Raw genomic sequence first — 20835 nt, 5'->3', positions numbered from 1 at the left:
AGAATGTAGGCTAGGCTTGTCTACCTGTTGATTTCCAGGTGGTGTAGATGCAATGTGGACATCCACATGGTAGACTGTTACATGCATCCTCTGGATGCGTGGAGAACATCATTCCACACGTCAGCACCTGAAGGGCGCAGGCTGCTATTGACCAATCCTGTGTTTTCCACTATAGTAGCCACATTGTGAGTCCCTTAAAGACAGCCCAGCTGTCAGTGCATAGGACTACTGAGTCCAGCTTATGAAGGAGGACCATCCAAGCTGCCTACAGCTCAGCCCATTGGCTACTACGCCCTTCACCTGTATCAAACCAGATACTATCAGTGGATGGCTGAGTGGCCACAACTGTCTAGTTGCAAGGACTGTATCATGATGAGCCATCTGTGTACCAGGCCTGGTTAGGAATTGGACCCTGTCCCTACTGTAAAAAGAAGGGATTTGTGGAGGCTCAGCATCCTCCACTGAAGACTGTCCTTCAGTTGTAACATAAATGACAGGTCCAAGCATCAAATGGAGCTCTGCAATCAAGGGGCTATTAGTTCATGTGCTCCTCTGTTGCAGGTAGGCTTCACATTTGGCCAGTCTGTGTCTGGGCATTTCTAGACTTTTGTTTCTGGAAGGTACCCTTCAGCCAACCTGCTGTGAGTTACGGGGTGCATACTAGCATCGAGACCCTCTTTGCAATGTCCTCAACTTGTAAGGCATAATATGTAGCACAAAGTTGTTGCTCTGTGACATTACATTTAACTCCAATCCCCTTCCATAGTGATATAGGAGTTAAGAAGAAATCACTTAGGCAGATAGCAAGGACATGGGAGTCCTTGGAAAGGCTTTTCTGTTTAATGAAAAGCAGCCCCAATCATTTTCTAACAAAGAACAGCCTGCGGAGCTTGCACGGATGAATGCTGGCAGAAACTAAGGACTGGACATTTTCAAAATGGCGGCTCCATCCTCCCTTCTCTGCCAGCCACGTGTGCTGTAAGGAGCAGATAAGATGGCACTGATCAACTGGAAAGCCCTGGGACGACTAGCCTTCCCTGCCTGCTATGTAAGCATCATACCTGATCGAACCAATCTATGAGCCCTATAAAAATCAGACACCACCTCCTCTAACTGGACTATAAAACTTGGTGCATTCACCACCAGCTGGCCCTTTCCGCTAGGAGACCTCTTCCTCTATGGAGGAAACTGTTTCTCTTTCTCTTCTCTTCTACCTATTAAACCTCCGTTCCTAAACTCCTCATGTGTGTCTGTGCCCTAAATTTTCCTGGTGTGTGACAGTGAACCCCAGGGTTTATAACCCAGACAACATAGCCACTTCATAATGGGAACCTTGTCTGGGATACCAAGTACAACATTCATTAAAATGGTGAGCAGAGGGGAGCGAACTCCAACTCTGTCCTTTCATTCTGAGGCTCTCAGCCTCCATTTTAGACCTTTCGTGGAGGACTTAGTTGTTGCATGGGACTGAAAGAAGTCCTACGGCAACTGAAGATTTCTTCTGGCCAGGGCTGCCACCCTGTATTATTCAAAGGCTTCTGGACTGACCCCAGCCTCTGACTGCCCTGATGGGGTGTCAGCAACAGGATCCCCAACTTTCCTATCATAATTTCCTCCTTTCCTGTTTGCAACCGTCATATCTCTTATCCTGTGTATGAAATATATGCGTGAAGTTTTACAGTTCAGGGAAATAATCTTATTTGGCAAGATCAGAGAATGTCTAGTAACTGGGGATATAGCTCAAGGGAAGATGTCTTTGTGATTTTCTAGGAACAGAGGGTTCCCCCAACCACAGTGACTGTCTCTCTCTTAGCCTTTGGTCTGGAGAGCACATGTCATTTCCAGGTCTCTGCCCTTGGTCTGGAGAGTACATGGCATTTCCAGGTCTCTCTGTCCTTGGTCTAGAGAGTATGTGGCATTTCCAGGTCTCTCTCTGCCCATGGTCTGGAGAGTACATGACATTTCTAGGTCTCTCTCTGCCCTTGGTCTGGAGAGCATGTGGCATTTCCAGGTCTCTATCTGCCCTTGGTCTGAAGAGCACATGGCATGTCAAGGTCACTCTGTCCTTGGTCTAGAGAGCACATGGTGTTTCAAGGTCAACAGTGCCACCTAGTGGAACAGGGATCCATGAGGCACATTGTCAGTCCTTAACTGAAATACCCTAGCCTCCCAATTATCTTCCCTTTTTGAGCCTCTCTACTAGAAACCAGGCTTTATGCTGCTTTGGTAAACGGGAAAACTCTGCCTTCAACAATTATGTTAAAATATCCTCCAAAGCCAAATTTTAGTCTTCCCATCAGCAGGAAAATGGCCATTCAGTCTCTACGTTCTTTTAAGGTACCTATTCTGCATCCAATTAGAGTGGTACTTAGTAAGGGGATTTTAAGTTCAGAAGTTAGCCAGAACCATTCTCTATGGGTAAATGCTTCAGCACAGGCCATAATAGCAGGATATAAAGTTCAAACTAGCACACCCCCTCCATTAAAGTGGCCTTGCTCAACTATTATGTAGTTTTTCCGGAGATCCATTTTTCAGGGAGCCAGGCACGTCACACAAATCTAGGAAGTCAAAGGGAAATCACAGGCAGAGAACTAGAGCCACTTGGGTGAGCATGACTAATCCCAATCTCTTAGTTCCTCTGGTTCCATGGCTGGGGGTCATGCCAACAACCATGAGCAGCATGTTCAACAAGGTGTCAGGACCCAGGAACCATAGAGGGAAGACAGCAAGGGGACGCCCCCACTGTCTTCCTCTCCACCCTGAGTCACACCAAAAGGAAGGAGACAAAGGGATGCCTTTTTTTTTTCTTTTTTTTTTTCACTTTTCTTTCTAGACGGGTACTATCTTAAACCTGCATTCCCTTGGAGTGCATTCTGAAGCACTGGGACTTCTTTCACCCTGAGACTTTAAAGAAAAAGCAGCTCATTTTCTTTTGCACAAGGGCATGGCCTTTTTACTAGATCTTTGCAAGTGTTACAAAATCAACCTAGTGCTTTCAGCAATCATATTGGGCAGACCCAAAAAGAATATTTCTCCAAAATTAGAGAAGCAACATCCAAGGGAACCACCTGATGATCTCCCTCATTTGGGGCCCCTTCAAGTTCCCTTCTCATTACAGGACCTTAGTCAAATAAAGGGAGACTTAGGTCAATTTTCTAATGACTCTGATAGGTATATAGAAGCTTTCTAAAATTTAACTCATGTATTTGACCTCTCATAGAAGGATGTTATGCTGCTCCTAAGCCAAACCCTAACCACAGCTGAGAAGCAGGCAGCTCCGTAAGCATCAGAGAATATCAAAGATGAGCAATATGTCTCCTATAGTGGGCCAAAAGAGAAAAGAGAAAATAGGAAAGGGGAAGAAATACAGCATATACCATTCCCAGTAGAATAGGAAATACCTGTTCACAATCCTAATTGAAACTACCAGGCTTTTCTATGGTGTTTTTCCTTCTTTCATGGTTTAAAATGGCTTCTCTTTTATAATGTTCTTCCAACTTTGGAAAAATCTCCTCCGACAGTTAAAATGCTTGGCTTAGAGTTGAGCTAGCAGGAAGGGAACCCAGAAGCCTGACATGCCAACAAAAGGATAAAAATATCTTACCAGTTGGGCTTTTGGCTTCTCTCTCCCTGTGCAAATTGGTAAAAGGGGTAAATAAGGATAGTTGCTAATATTCTCTGTAAAGTTTTAATGAAAAATGATTTGTGAGGTTGGTCTCAAGCTGTAGACAATCTGGTGTGCTTTGTGTGTCTTTCTGTAAGGTTCTGTCAGAAGAAAGGGTACCTTAGGTTAAGATGTAGACCCAGGACCCCATAAGACTGCTGTTCAAGCCAGCCCAACAAAATGATCAGTAACAAACTTGGCTACAGGCCTCCATCTTGTTTCATGTCCTTGGGAACATGACCTGTAAACACATGGCAATATTTTGTTTTAGTCTCTGCCATTTTACAATGGTGACTGTCTTCTTGTGCTAAAAGTCCGTTCCTCGGTGAGGGCCACAAAATCAGAAGCCAGTTTTCTGAGTGGGGTCAGGGTATATACCCCAAAGTAGCCACTTCAATAGATGGGACCAGAATCCTAAAGGCACGTGTATATGTCCGTGTGTTTCCCACAGGCCCCACCCAAGCCCCTCAGAGTAACTGGCTACCTCCAATTCACAAGGCTATCCCTGCACTAGAACTTCCACGGCCTGCATTTATTTCACTGTGATTTTAGCTTGTTCAAGGCCACATCCTCCCTTGTGGACCAGTTCCAGTGGTCCTCCTTCTTGACTAAGCCATCTAGGGGCCTAAGGAGTTGTACCAAATGGGGAAATAAAAGGACATCAATACCCTAGAAGGCCTAAGAAGGTTTGCAACTACTCTGGTGTGGTAGGACGTGGGTTGGCCTGTACCTTATTCTATAATGGTAGACTGAATAAATTTAGTCTCACCCCACTAGGTGACACCCAGGTATTTGACTGATACGCCTGGACCCTGGACTTTGCGTTGACCACCCATTGTCCCTCTGTAGGTCAAGTAAGACAGCAAGTTGGGGGCTGCAGTTTCTAAGCTAGAAAAAGACTCAGAAGTTAGCATGATATCATCAGTATGATGGAAAACACATACCCCTCTGGAGTGGTCCACTGACAGAGTTTGGAGGCCTTTCGGCCACAACAGACAGTGGGGCTAAGTAAAAATACCGGGGGCAAGATGGTAAAGATTCATTGTTCATTTTCCCAGATGAATGCTTATTGGTCTTGACTCTCTGGGGCAATGGGAATGCTAAAGAAGGCCTTGGTAAATAACCCAGCAAGAGAAAAGAACAAACAATCCCATTAAAAGTGGGTGAAAGACATAGACATTTCTCAAAAGAAGACATATAAGCAGTCAATAAACATATGAAAAAATGCTCAACATCACTAATTATCAGAGAAATTAAAATTAAAACCACACTGACATTTCATCTTACATGACTCAGAATGGCTATTAGTAAAAAAAAAAAAAAAAAAAAAAAAAAAAAAAAAAAAAACAGATGTAGGCAGGGATGTTGAGTAAAGGGAGCCCTTGTACACTGTTGGTGGGAATGTGAATTAGTACCACCTCTATAAAAAACAGCATAGATGTTTTACAAAGAACTAAAAGTAAAACTACCATTCAGCCCAGCAATCCCACAACTGGGCATCTACCCAAAGGAAAAGAAATTATTATATAAAAAAGACACTTGCACTCATATGTTTATTGAGTATTATTCACAATAGTAAAGTCATGGAATCAACCAAAGTCTTCATCAATGGTTGACTGTATAAAGAAAATGTGATATATGGGTGCCTGGCAAGATGGCTGAATTGGAACAGCTCCAGTCTGCAGCTCCCAGTGAGATCAACACAGAAGGCGGGTGATTTCTGCATTTCCAACTGAGGTACCTGATTCATCAAATTGAGACCGGTTAGATGGTGGGTGCAGCCCACGGAAGGCGAGCCGAAGCAGGGTGGGGCATCACCTCACACAGGAAGCACAAGGGGTCGGGGAACTCCCTCCCCTAGCCAAGGGAAGCCGTGAGGGACTGTGCTGTGAGGGACTGTACCATGAGGGACAGTGCATTTAGGCCCAGATACTATGCTTTTCCCATGGTTTTCACAACTTGCAGACCAGGAGATTCCCAAGGATGCCTACACCACCAGGGCCCTGGGTTTCAAGCACAAAACTTGGCAGCTGTTTGGGAAGACACCAAGTTAGCTGCAGGAGTCTTTTTTCATACCCCAGTGGTGCCTGGAATGCCAGTGAGACACAACCGTTTACTTCCCTGGAAAGGGTGCTGAAGTCAGGGACCCAGGTGGTCTAGCTCAGCAGATCCCACCCCCGTGGAGCCCAGCAAGCTAAGATCCACTAGCTTGAAATTCTCGCTGCCAGCACAGCAGTCTGAAGTCCACCTGAGACACTCGAGCCTGGTGGGGAGAGTGGCATCTGCCATTATTGAAGCTTGAGTAGGCAGTTTTCCCCTCATGGTGTAAACAAAGCTCCCGGGAAGTTCAAAATAGGAAGAGCCCACCGCAGATCAGCAAAGCTGCTATAGCCAGACAGCCAGACTGTAGCCAGACTGCTGTAGCCAGACTGCCTCTATACTCTGGGCAGGGTATCTCTGACAGAAAGGCAGCAGGCCCAGTCAGGGGCTTATAGGTAAAACTCCCATCTTCCTGGGACAGAGCACTTGGGGGAAGAGGCGACTTCGGGCGCAGCTTCAGCAGACTTAAACGTTTCTGCCTGCGAGCTCTGAAGAGAGCAGTGAATCTCCCAGCACAGCACTCGAGCTCTAAGGGACAGACTGCCTCTTCAAGTGTGTCCCTGACCCCCGTGACTCCTGACTGGGAGACATCCCCCAGCAGGGATCAATAGACACCTCATACAACAGAGCTCCGGCTGGCATCTGACGGATGCCCCTCTGGGACGAAGGAACAGGCAGCGATCTTTGCTGTTCTGCAGCCTCTGCTGGTGATACCCAGGCAAACTCCAGCAGACCTGCAGTAGAAGGGCCTGACTACTAGAAGGAAAATTAACAAACAGAAAGAAATAGCATCAACATCAACAAAAAAGGCGTCCACATAAAAACCCCATCCAAAGGTCACCAGCATCAAAGACCAAAGGTAGATAAATCCACAAAGATCAGGAAAAACCAGGGCAAAAAGGCTGAAAATTCCAAAAACCAGAAAGCTGCTTCTCCTCCAAAGGATCACAGCTCCTCGCCAGCAAGGGAAAAAAACTGGATGGAGAATGAGTGTGACGAATTGACAGTAGGCTTCAGAAGGTGGGTAATAACAAACTTCACCGAGCTCAAGGAGCATGTTCTAACCCAATGCAAGGAAGCTAAGAACCTTGAAAAAGTTAGAGGAATTGCTAACTAGAATAACCAGTTTAGAGAAGAACATAAATGACCTGACGGAGATGGAAAACACAGCACAAGAACTTCATAAAGCATACTGAAGGAGATAGAGATGCAAACGACCCTTCAAAAATCAATGACTCCAGGAGCTATTTGAAAATATTAACAAAATACATAGACCGCTAGCCAGACTAATAAAGAAAAGAGAGAAGAATCAAATAGACACAATAAAAAATGATAAAGGGGATACCACCACTGATCCCACAGAAATACAAACTACCGTCAGAGAATACTATAAACACCTCTATGCAAATAAACTAGAAAATCTAGAAGAAACAGATAAATTCCTGGACACATACACCCTCCCAAGACTAAATCAGGAAGAAGTTGAATCCCTGAATAGACCAATAACAAGTTCTGAAATAGAGGCAGTAATTAATAGCCTACCAACCAAAAAAAGTCCAGGACCAGACAGATTCACAGCCAAATTCTACCAGAGGTACAAAGAGGAGCTAGTACCCTTCCTTCTGAAACTATTCCAAGCAATAGAAAAAGAAGGGCTCCTCCCTAACTCATTTTATGAGGCCAGCATCAACCTAATTCCAAAACCTGGCAGAGTCAAAACAAAAAAAGAAAATTTCAGCCCAAAATCCCTGATGAACATCAATGTAAAAATCCTCAATAAAATACTAACAAACTGACTCCAGCAGCATATCAAAAAGCTTTGTCCATCATGATCAAGTCAGCTTTATCCCTGGGAAGCAAGGCTGGTTCCACATATGCAAATAAATAAACGTAATCCATCACATAAACAGAACCAATGACAAAAACCACATGATTATCTCAATAGATGCAGAAAAGGCCTTCCATAAAATTCAACACCACTTCATGCTAAAAACTCTCAATAAACTAGGTATCGATGGAACACAGCTCAAAATAATAAGACCTATTTATGACAAACTCACAGCTAGTATCATACTGAATGGGCAAAAGATGGAAGCATTCCCTTTGAAAACCAGCACAAGACAGGGATGCCCTCTCTCAGCACTCCTATTCAACATAGTGATGGAAGTTCTGGCCAGGGCAATCAGGCAAGAGAAAGAAATAATGAATGGGCAATCAAATAGGAAGAGAGGAAGTCAAATTGTCTCTTTTTGCAGATGACATGATTGTATATTCAGACAACCCCATCGTCTCAGCCCAAAATCTCCTTAAGCTGATAAGCAACTTCAGCAAATCTTGGGATACAAAATTAACATACAAAAATCACAAGCATTCCTATACACCAATAATAGACAAACTAAGAGCTAAATCGTGAGTGAACTCCCATTCACAATTGCTACAAAGAGAATAAAATACCTTGGAATACAACTTACAAGGAATGTGAAGGACCTCTTCAAGGAGAACTACAAACCAGTGCTCAAGGAAATAAGAGAGGACACAAACAAATGGGAAATATTCCATGCTCATGGATAGGAAGAATCAATATCATGAAAATGGCTATACTGCCCAAAGTAATTTATAGACTCAATGCTATCCCCATCAAGCTACCATTGACTTTCTTCACAGAATTAGAAAAAACTACTTTAAATTTCATATGGAATCAAAAAAGAGCCCACATTGCCAAGACAATCCTAAGCAAAAAGAACAAAGCTGGAGGCACCATGCTACCTGACTTCAAACTATACTACAAGGCTAAACAAAACAGCATGGTACTGGTACCAAAACAGATATATAGACAAATGAACAGAGGCCTCAGAATAATGCCACACATCTACAACCATTTGATCTTTGACAAACCTGACAAAAACAAGCAATGGGGAAAGGATTCCCTATTTAATAAATGGTGTTGGGAAAATTGGCTAGCCATATGCAGAAAACTGAAACTGGACCCCTTCCTTATACAAAAATTAACTCAAGACAGATTAACGATTTAAATGTAAGACCTAAAACCATAAAAACCTTAGAAGAAAAGCTAGGCAATACCATTTAGGACATAGGCATGGGCAAAGACTTCATGACTAAAACACCAAAAGCAATGGCAACAAAAGCCAAAATTGACAAATGGGATCTAAAGAGCTTCTCCACCACAAAAGAAACTATCATCAGAGTAAACAGGCAACCTACAGAATGGGAGAAAATTTTTGCAATGTATCCATCTGACAAAGGGCTAATATCCAGAATCTACAAAGAACTTAAACAAATGTACAAGAAAACAAACAACCCCATCAAAAAGTGGGCAAAGCATACGAACAGACATTTCTCAAAAGAAGACATTTATGTGGCCAACAAACATATGAAAAAAAGCTCATCATCACTGGTCATTAGAGAAATGCAAATCAGACCCACAATGAGATACCATCTCACACCAGTTAGAATGGTGATCATTAAAAACTCAGGAAACAACAGATGCTGGAGAGGATGTGGAGAAATAGAAACGTTTTAACACTGTTGGTGAGAGTGCAAATTAGTTCAGCCATTGTGGAAGATGGTGTGGCAATTCCTCAAGGATGTAGTACTAGAAATACCATGTGATCCAGCAATCCCATTACTGGGTATATACCCAAAGGATTATAAATCATTCCACTATAAAGACATATGCACACGTATGTTTACTGTAGCACTATTCACAATAGCAAAGACTTGGAACCAACCCAAATGCCCATCAGTGGTAGACTGGATAAAGAAAATGTGGCACATATACACCATGGACTACTATGCAGCCATAAAAAAGGATGAGTTCATGTCCGTTGCAGGGACATGGATGAAGCTGGAAACCATCATTCTCAGCAAGCTAACACAGGAACAGAAAACCAAATAGCACATGTTCTCACTCATAAGTGGGAGCTGAAGAGTGAGAACACATGGACACAGGGAGGGGAACATCACACACAGGCTTGTCAGGGGGTGGGGAGCTAGGGGAGGGATAGCATTAGGAGAAATAACTAATGTAGATGATGGGTTGATAGGTGCAGAAAACCAATGGCACATGTATACCCATGTGACAAACCTGCATGTTCTACACATGTATCCAAGAACTTAAAGTATAATCAAAGAAAATGTGGTAAATATACACCATGAAATACAGTTCGGCCATAAAAAAGAATGACATCATGTCCTTTGCAGCAACATGGATGGAGTTTGAGAACATTATCCTAGTTGTAGTAACTGAGGTAATTAAACACCACATGTTCTCTCTTATAAGTGTGAGCTAAATATTGGGTACACATGGACATAAAGATGGAAATAACAGACACTAGGGACTCCAAAGTTGGTAGAGGAGTAAGGGTTAGAAATTTACCTATTGGATACAATGTTTATTATTTGGATAATGGGTACACCACAAGCCCAATCCTCACCATTACTCAGTGTATCCATGTAACAAATGTGCCCATGTGCTTCTGAATGTAAAATTTAAAAAAATTAAAAGATGGCATATACTAATGCAAATTTAAATACAGCAAGAAAAACAACAATAATTAACATTTATGTACCTAATACTGTATCATCAAATATATGAAGCAAAAACTGACAGGAGAGGTACAGTGGTGCATGCCTGTAATCCCAGCTACTTGGGAGGCTGATGTGGCAGGATTGCATAAACCCAGGGGTTCAAGTCCAGTCTGAGCAACATAGTGAGACCCTGTCTCTTAAAATAAACCAAATAGAATTGAAGTGAGAAATAGTCTACAATAGTAGTTGCAGACTTCAATACCCTACTCTTAATAATTGCTAGAAAACCAGACAGAAGGAAATATAAGACTTAAACAACACAATAAATCAACTAGTTGTACAAATACAAAATATTCTTCCCCAAAACATAAACATTATTCTCATGTCTATATAAGACATTTTCTAGGATAAACTAAGTTTCAATAGATTTAAAATGATAGATATCAAAGTATCTTCTCCCATCACAATGGGATGAAGTTACAAATCAATAACAGAAGTAAAACTAAAAAACCCCCAATTTCTGGAAATCATATAAATAACACACTCAGACAACTAACGGATTAAAAAAGAAACCACAAGGGAAATTAGAAAATGCTTAGAGACAAATAAAAATGAAAACACAGAGTATGTACTCTGAAACTAGGCTGTCTTGATTCAATTCCAATCCCTCAGGTAGAGACTATTTATTTTTAAACACTCAAATATCAATAGTTACCTAAATTCCAGCATTGTTAATCTGACAAATGTATAAATAATGTAAAGTGAAGTACTACCTAAATATTTGAAAAGTGAGTAATATAAAATATATACTAGAACTGTAGTCCTTAAGTCATTACAATATGCCAGGCACTTCATATATATTATTAATTCATTTGATACTTAAAGCATACTAGGGATTTATGCATTATCATCACCACAGGCAATAAAATGAAAGCAAACAAAGTTAGGTAAATTATACAAAATTATGCAGCTAATAACTGAGAGAGCTTGGAGTTGAATCAACAGGCCTTAAATATAAGAAAATTACTATGAGGTTGCTGGACCTGAGGAAATGGGCCTGAAAGAACCCACCTCTTTGTTTACTTCACACTTGTACCTAGGAGCCTTGTCTCTTTTCAGTTTATTCTCTACAATGCAGCCTTAAGTGATCATACTCTAAACAAGGAATCAGCAAACTGTGACCTGCCGTCCAAGTCTAACCCAAACTAAGAATGGTTTTTGAAAAAAAAAAAAAAAAAAAATCACAGGAACAGTTTTTTGTGACATCAAATTTCAGTGCCTATATATGAACTTTTATTGGAACACAGCCAAACTTATTTCTGTATGTATTGACTATGCCTGCTTTTGCTCTATAATGGCAGAGTTAAGTAGATGCAACAGAGCCCGTATGGCTTGTAAAAAGTCTAAAATATTTACAAAACTAAGCCAAGCATGGTGGCACATGCCTGTAGTCTTAGCTCCTTTGGAGGCTAAGATAGGAGGATTGCTTGAGCCCAGGAGTTCAAGGTTATAGTGAGCTATGATCACATCACTGCATTCCAACCTAGGTGAAAAACCAAGACCCTGTCTCAATCAATCAATCAATCAATAAAGCAAGCAAGCAAGCCTAAACTATTTGCTACCTGGCCCTTTACAGGAAAAGTTTCCTAGCCAAAATACTGATAATATCACTCTTCTATTTAAAATGATTTAGTAACTTCCTATTGCTTTTGAGATAAATTCTAACTTCTTTATATGGAATGTAAGCCCCTTTAGTCTCTCTGCTTTCTGGCCATATCAACTTTCTTATCATGTTGTATGTCTTGTAACTTTTTACCACTGATAATATGCTAATGCAAAAAGGACTATTTTCAGGTTAACCAATACACTTTTGTGTGATCCCATTGTGATTCATATGTTATTATTTTTAGTCTTTTAGCAAGAGATATCTCAAGGGTAGAAAATCATGTATGAGTAGGAACAATCCTGTTTATTTTACAAGCTTTTAATTTCCAAAGAGGTAACATTTTTCAATCTATAGGCTACAGACCTCTGGCTGGATGAAATTTAGATAGTAAGAATCAATCTATTAAAAAAAATCCTTTTAAGCAATTTCTACGTGGAACCTTAAATGTATACAGTAGATTCATGAGCTTAAATAGAACTTTGAGGCTTTAATGCTCTCAGTATTTTGAGTTTCTTTAAAGCAGACCTTGGGCTATAAATAAAGTTATGTATGAAGAGTAACAATGCAGCATTCTGAATTAATGACTGTTTGCTTTTGCAAATAAAAAGGACAGTAAAACCACTTCTATACTTCCGTTATTTTAGATTTTCATCTTTTATGTGTAAAAATCCTCATGGGTTAAGATTAGCCTATCAGTAGAAAGGCTATTGGATGAAGGTGATTTGAACTAACATGGACACTTTATATTGTTATTGGCTAAACTGAGACTGAAAGCTGAAACAGATATGATTTGAGAAAAGTTTAGAAGGTGCCTTTCATGATGTTTCTAAATTAATTATTATAACATTAGAAATTACAGAGCATAATACCTTGAGAGATAAATTTTACCAGGCACCAAACATTTAAATATTCATCTCTTTAGTTCTTATCTTGGCTAGAAAAAAGACTGAAACTATAGACATAAAAAATAAAGAAATATGGGGAAAATCTACCGTTATTGGGGTAAGTGGCAAAGGTAAAAAGGTGGAGATAAGGAAAAAAGTCAATGGGGATGGAAAATCTAAAAAGCGTAATTAATTTTCTGACACTGGCCCCTGTAACCACATTTTGGGAGGCCGAGCGGGCGGATCACGAGGTCAGGAGATCAAACCATCCTGACAAATTTACTAAAAATACAAAAAAAAAAAAAAACGGGCATGTTGGCAGGCGCCTGTAGTCCCAGCTACTCGGGAGGCTGAGGCAGGAGAATGGCGTGAACCCGGGAGGCGGAGCTTGCAGTGAGCTGAGATGCGCCACTGCACTCCAGCCTGGGGGACAGAGCAAGACTCTGTCTCAAAAAAAAAAAAAAAAAAAAAATTTCTGACACTGTGATCTCTGCATGTATAGATTTTGATGAAAATAACAAAACCTTCCCTCAATGTAATATGCCTGCTCAATTAGACATCACAAAATGCAGATGACGAACAATGGAATGTTCACACTTTTGAAATTAGATTTTTATGATCAATAATAGTATAATTAATTGAATGACATACATTTAGAATTTAAATATCAAACTCAATCCAAAGATGATTGATCTAATGTGATGAATCCATAATATTATCTAAAACATCAAAGCTTAATTTAAACTACAAAATGTCTTCACTGTGCAAAAGATTCAGGAAAAGGACCTTCTAGAAGTATTTCTTGCTTTCAAGAGGCTTTTCATCTATTGTTTCTGTGACAACAATGAAATTGCTGTATAACAGAATATCTGAAACATCAAAGCTTAATTTAAACTACAAAATGTCTTAATTGTGCAAAAGATTCAGGCAAAAGCACCTTCTAGAAGCATTTCTTCTTTCAAGAACGTTTTCCTCTGTTGTTTCTGTAGAAACAATGAAATTGCTGTCTAACAGAATATGCTGGGAAACTAGGAAAGGACTTTTCCTTTGTTCATTTGATCTCAATGTGGCACTGTGGTGCAAGATCTTATAAAACAGAAACCTGATACAGAGTACAAAGATTTGTAAGAAACTGGTCAGTTTTACTGTTCTGTAGCTAATAAATGGGAGGGCCAGAGTGTACATGAATTTAACTTCTTGGATCCACTTTGTACTATGGTTACTTAAAAAATACATGTGAGAACATTCCTACTTTGTTACTCTACACTAAAATCTAAGGGACAAACTGAGCACATTTAAGATCTGTGGGACATATTTTGCCCTATGTCCTGGATTCTATAGCTTTTCTTCAGAGAATGGATTAGAAAGACATTTAAGCTTATCAGATAGATAGGTGTCATCCCCTTGCATCCAGGTACATGAGGAGAAAAGTTCAAGAATTATAAATTCTTAGAAAACATAAAAGATCCATTGGAGCCAGCAAAGAAAATGTCAACAAATCAAAAGATACTAGATGGTTATTGACCAGTTTCACGAAAGCAAACCTGCAAGTCAAGATGGAATAATGCTTTCCCACCCTGTGTCTAAGGCTGCAAAATGACACTAATCCTTTTTATGGTCACAAAAGCTGACAACTTACTCAGCCTTAGAACTGAAGGCACAAAATCATCTCCGAAAATGACTCACCATAAAGAGGTCACGAGCACCAATGTCAACAGCTAGGAGAAATGCCTTTTCAAACCTCTGGTACCTACAAGGCAGAAAAAAATGTTATGTTAGTTGTGAACAAGAATATATAAACGAAAAGAGCTGTTTATTTAACATATTTCTGTGATATTGTTTTTGTCCTTCTGATTGGAAAAATATTTTCAAGCAGAAGGGATTTGGCCTACTAAGATCTTCCATATGTGAAAAGTTATTACATTTAGGAGGGGCTGAGGCACAGAGCCTGTGGAGGCCTTAAGTATAACTTTCAAGAATAAACATAACCCCAAGTAGACACTGCTGACTATGACAGCTTAGAAAATATGTTGCCTCTTCTTGTTAGTACCTCCTGTATTTGCCTGAATCCCTCTCAGCTACAGAAATCAAAAGGCAATTGTGTTTATTTTGTGAATGAAGAGTGTCTTGTACTAGGAAGCTTATTGATTCATTATATATTCAGTGGAGGTGGGATATACTAAGGAAGAGGTCAGAGGATTAGCAAATTGTACTATTTGTCCATGCATTCACTGCAGTTTCGCATTTGTCCCCATTCCATTGTAACTATCTGGCAATACTAATTATCTCTCTCTCTCTCTCTCTCTCTCTCTATATATATATATATATATTTTTTTTTTGAGATGGAGTCTCGCTCTGTCACCTGGCTGGAGTGCAGTGGCATGATCTCGGCTCACTGCAACCTCCACCTCCCTGATTCAAGTGATTCTCCCGCCTCAGCCTCCCGAGTAGCTGGGAGTAGGTGCACACCACCATGCCCAGCTAATTTTTGTATTTTTAGTAGAGATGGAGTTTCACCATATTGGCCAGGATGGTCTCGATCTCTTGACCTCGTGATCCGCCGGCCTCAGCCTCCCAAAGTGCTGGGATTACAGGCGTGAGCCACTGTGCCTGGCCCCATCTTCTTCTTTTTTTTAATACAGGGTCTCACTCTGTCACCCAGGCTGGAGTGCAGTGGTGCAATCATCGCTCACTACAGCCTTGACCTCTTGGGCTCAGGTGATCTTCCCACTTCAGCCCCACCAAGTAGCTGGGCCTATAGGTGCACGCTACTATGCCCAGCTAATTTTTTGCATTTTTTGTAGAGATGGAGTTTCTGCCATGTTGCCCAGGCTGGTCTCAAATTCCTGGGCTCAAGCAAACCACCCACCTCAGCATCCCAAAAGTGCTGGATTATAGGCCTGAGCCATTGTCATCATCTTCTTAGGATCAAACTTAAAGGTAAATTCTTATCTTGTGTGCCCCTTTGGTCACATCTAATTCTATAAACTGCCCTTCCTTGAAACCCTCTCCTACCTTGGCTTGCCCTGCTTTCCTTAATTTTTTGTTTTCCCTTCCTTAGATGTATTCTTCTTAGTCTCCTTTGCTAGTTCATTTTTCTCTGCCTCCCCATGAAATCAGTATTCTATAATGCCCTTTTATTTCTACCCACTCTCTCCAATCTCCTCAATAACCTTACCATACCCAGGGCATTGCTTATCAATTATCAGTGGCTTATAAATCTACACCTCTGGGATCCATCTCTTCCCTGATCTCCAAATTATTATTTCGAGGCACCTCAAAGGTAACATGTCTAACATGTTCACTGAAACATCAATTTGGCAATCATATAGGGCAAACTGAAATTGGAGAGAGTGAAATTAAGGGGGATAAGTTAGGATGTGCTCTTCTTTCTAGGTGAGAGGTAATGATAGACAGTAGATGGTAATGATACATGGTAAAATTAAAAAACTGACATTGGCATCTGGCAGCATGGTGAAACAGAAATAGCAAAAGAAAACTCCCAACTAGGTTGTTTATAAAATATACAACTTAGTTAAAGTAAATCATAGGACTATGAAAAGTAAGTAAATACCAAGGGGGCCATATCCTCCATAAAAAAAAACCAATTAAACAAAATCTCTTGATAGAAATCAGAGTAAGGATCACTCAGCAGACAACAAATAAGGGGCAAAAACAGGGCAGAACTACTTACAGGGCCATCACTCTTAGGAGATAAGCCTGAACAAAACTCAAGTTAAAGGTGATAAGCTCAGACTGTTGATTAAGCCAAGTACAAGAGCTAAACCCAAGAATTCTGATTAAGCCAGGGGCTAAAAGAGACCCAGGTTAGTAGTGCCCCTAACTTTCACAGAACCAAACAAACTCACGTCTGGATTAAAGCCTTTCTAATAGAGGCCCTCAATGATTTTTTAACATAAATTAACATAAATTAAAATCAAACAAGTATGAGTTCATAAAGATAATCAAAAACACAAGAAAACAAGGCACTATAACTAAAAACTAGAAAAATAACAAATTTAGATCTCCATGGATTTCAAATAATTGAACTATTAAAGTAGTCATATAAAATAATTCAATATAAAATATTTAAAGAAATGAGGGAGTCATGAAAATAAGCATGTAATATGATACAAAAAAGAATAATCAGGTTACTATTTTAAAGAATAAAACAGAACTTTTAGAAATAAAAATCTAATTATTGAAGTTAAATAATTTGACTTTTTGTTTGTTTTGGACTGGGTCTTGCTCTGTTACCCAAGCTGGAGTACAGTGGCGTGATTATAGCTCACTGCAACCTCAACATCATAAGTACCTCAAGTGTCTTAGAAGACCTTGAGTCTCCTAAGCAGCTGTGACTACAAGCATGTGCCACATGCTGGGGTAATACTTTTTTTTTTTGTAGAAATGAGGTCTCATTATGTTGCCCAGCCTGATTTTGAATCCATGAGCTCGAGTGATCTTCCTTCTTCAGCCTCCCAAAGTGCTGGGACTACAGGTGTGAGCCACTGTGCTCAGTCAATTTGACACATTTGAAGAAAGAATTGGTGGAATAAAAGTGCATAAATTATGTATGTCAGGAATTACACAGAATGTTGCACAGAGGAAAAAGAGATTAAAAATATAAAGAGAGGCTAAGCAAATTAGAGAATATGAAAAAGTCTAATATGACTACACAGGGAATTAAGTTAATGGCTAAGAATTTCCAGAGATGATAAATGATATGAGACAATCAACACAAAAGAAACAATGTATATCAGGCAGGAGATATAAAAAGGAAATTTAAAATATCCACATTTGTAATGGAAATGCAGAACTGAACAAAAAGAGACAATTAGGCCGGGTGCCTATAATTCCAGCACTCTGGGAGGCCGAGATGGGTTTATCACTTGATGCTAAAACTTCAGGACCAGCCTGGGCAACATAGTAAAACCCCACCTCTACCAAAAATACAAAAATGAGCCAGATGTGGTGGTGGGTGCCTGTATTCTCAGCTACTCAGGAGGCTGAGGCACAAGAATTGCTTGAACCCAGGAGGCAGAGGTTGCAGTGAGCTGAGATTGTGCCACTGCATTCCAGCCTGGGCAAGAGAGTGAGTTTCTGCCTCAAAATAAATAAATACATAAATAAAAATAAAAAGATAAGAAAGAAAACTAAAACCTTCCAGAAAAGAAAGAAATAAAAGGCATCTATCAATAAATAGGAAGAGAGGAAGTCAAACTATCTCCCTTCTCAGATGATATGATTCTATACCTACAAAATCCCATAGTCTCAGCCCAAAGACTCCTAGATCTGATAAACAGCTTTGGCAAAGTTGCAGGATATAAAATTAGTGCAAAATGAGTTGCATTTCTATACACCAATAATGTCCAAGGTGAGAGCCAAATCAAGAATGCAATTCCATTCACAATAGCCACAAAAAGAATAAAATACACAGGAATACAGCTAAACAGGGAGGTGAAAGATCTTTACAATGAGAATTACAAAACACTGTGGAAAGAAATTAGAGATGACATAAACAATTGGAAAACCATTTCATGCTCATGGATAATAAGAATCAATACTGTTAAAATGGCCATACTACAGATTCAATGTTATTCCTATCCAATTACTACTGACATTTTTCACGGAACTAGAAAAACCTTAGATTTATATGGAACCAGGCCAGACATAGTGGCTTATACCTATAATCCCAGCACTACTCAAAAAAAAAAAAATACAAAACATTAGCCAGGTGTGGTGGCGGGGGCCTGTAATCCCAGCTACTTGGGAAGCTGAGGCAGAAGAATCACTTGAATCTGGGAGGCAGAGGTTGCAGTGAGCTGAGATCGCACCATCGCACTCCAGCCTGGGCAACAAAAGTGAAACTACATCTCAAAAAAAAAAAAAATTTATATGGAACCAAAAAAAGCCTGAACACCCAAAGCAATTCTAAGTAAAAAGAACAAAGTTGGAGGCATCAGGTTATGCACTTCGAACTCCTACAAAGCTACAGTAAACAAAGCAGCATGGTACTGGTACAAAAACAGACACATAAACCAATGGAACAGATTAGAGAACTTGGAAATAAAGGAAAACACCTGCAACCAACCATCTGATCTTTGACAAGACAGACAATAGCAGCAATGGGGAAATGACTTCCTATTTAATAAATGGTGCTGGAATAACTGGATAGTCGTATACAGATGATTGAAACTAGGCACCTTCCTTTCACTGTATACAAAAATCAACTCAAGATGAATTACAGACTTAAATGTAAAACCTCAAACTACAAAAACCTTAGAAGAAAACCTAGGAAATATCATTATGGACATAGGCCCTGGCAAAGATGTCATGACAGAGACTCCACAAGCAATTGCAACAAAAACAAAAAACTGATGAATGGGAAGACCAATTAAACTAAAGAACTTCTGCATAGCAAAAGAAACTATCAAAAAAGTAAACAGAGAACCTACAGAATGAGAGAAAATATTCACAAACTATGCATTTGGCAAAGGTCTAATATCCAGAATCTATAAAGAATTTAAATAAATTAACAGGCAAAATCTTAAAACCCCATTAAAAAACGGGGAAAGCACATGAACAGACACTTCTCAAAATAAGACACTCAGCCAACATGCATATGGAAAAATTCTCAGCATCACTAATCGTTAAAGAAATGTGAATCAAAACCACAATGAGATACCATCTCATACCAGTCAGAATGGCTATTATTAAAAAGTCAGAAAACAACAGATGCTGGCAAGGGTGCAGAGAAAAAAGAACACTTATACACCACTAGTGGCAATGTAAATTAGTTCAGCTACTGTGGAAAGCAGTTTGGAGATTTCTCAAAGAACTTAAAACAGAACTACTATTCAACCCAGCAATCCCATTAATGAGTATATACCCAAAGGAATATAAATTGTTTTAACATAAAGATATGTGATGTGTATGTTCATCACAGCACTATTCACAATAGGAAGGACATGGAATCAACCTAGATGCTCATCAATGGTTGACAGGAGAAAGAAAATGTGGTATATCCAAAGCTGGGCAGAGACACAACCAAAAAAGAGAATTTTAGACCAATATCCTTGATGAACATTGATGCAAAAATCCTCAATAAAATACTGGCAAACCGAATCCAGCAGCACATCAAAAAGCTTATCCATCATGATCAAGTGGGCTTCATACCTGGGATGCAAGGCTGGTTCAACATATGCAAATCAACAAACGTAATCCAGCATATAAACTGAACCAAAGACAAAAACCATATGATTATCTCAATAGATGCAGAAAAGGCCTTTGACAAAATTCAACAACACTTCATGCTAAAAACTCTCAATAAATTAGGTACTGATGGGACATATCTCAAAATCGTAAGAGCTATCTATGACAAACCCACAGCCAATATCATACTGAATGGGCAAAAACTGGAAGCATTCCCTTTGAAAACTGGCACAAGACAGGGATGCCCTCTCTCACCACTCGTATTCAACACAGTGTTGGAAGTTCTGGCCAGGGCAATCAGGCAGGAGAAGGAAATAAAGGGTATCCAATTAGGAAAAGAGGAAGTCAAATTGTCCTGTTTGCAGATGGCATGATTGTATATCTAGAAAACCCCATTGTCTCAGCCCAAAATCTCCTTAAGCTGATAAGCAACTTCAGCAAAGTCTCAGGATACAAAATCAATGTACAAAAATCACAAGCATTCTTATACACCAATAACAGACAAACAGAGAGCCAAATCATGAGTGAACTCCCATTCAAAATTGCTTCAAAGAGAATAAAATACCTAGGAATCCAACTTACAAGGGACATGAAGGACCTCTTCAAGGAGAACTGCGAAGCACTTCTCAATGAAATAAAAGAGGATACAAACAAATGGAAGAACATTCCATGCTCATGGGTAGGAAGAATCAATATCGTGAAAATGGCCATACCATCCAAGGTAATTTATAGATTCAATGTCATCCCCATCAAGCTACCAA

General features: G+C 39.9%; 1 protein-coding gene across 2 annotated transcripts in view; it reads right to left on the bottom strand.

Moving 5' to 3' along the window:
- Positions 1-20835, bottom strand: part of WDPCP (WD repeat containing planar cell polarity effector) — a 496574-nt gene that overhangs the window by 207400 nt on the left and 268339 nt on the right. For both annotated transcript variants that reach the window (XM_032178078.2, XM_032178079.2), the window contains exon 13: positions 14549-14612. In XM_032178078.2, the coding sequence (XP_032033969.1) occupies positions 14549-14612 (64 nt within the window). The remainder of the gene's footprint in view (positions 1-14548; positions 14613-20835) is intronic.

This window comes from Hylobates moloch, unplaced genomic scaffold, assembly GCF_009828535.3.
Source record: "Hylobates moloch isolate HMO894 unplaced genomic scaffold, HMol_V3 SCAFFOLD_15, whole genome shotgun sequence".
Taxonomy (NCBI): Eukaryota; Metazoa; Chordata; class Mammalia; order Primates; family Hylobatidae; genus Hylobates; species Hylobates moloch.
The sequence above is the reverse complement of the archived record's forward strand: the minus strand, read 5'-3'. Positions and strand labels throughout refer to the sequence as shown.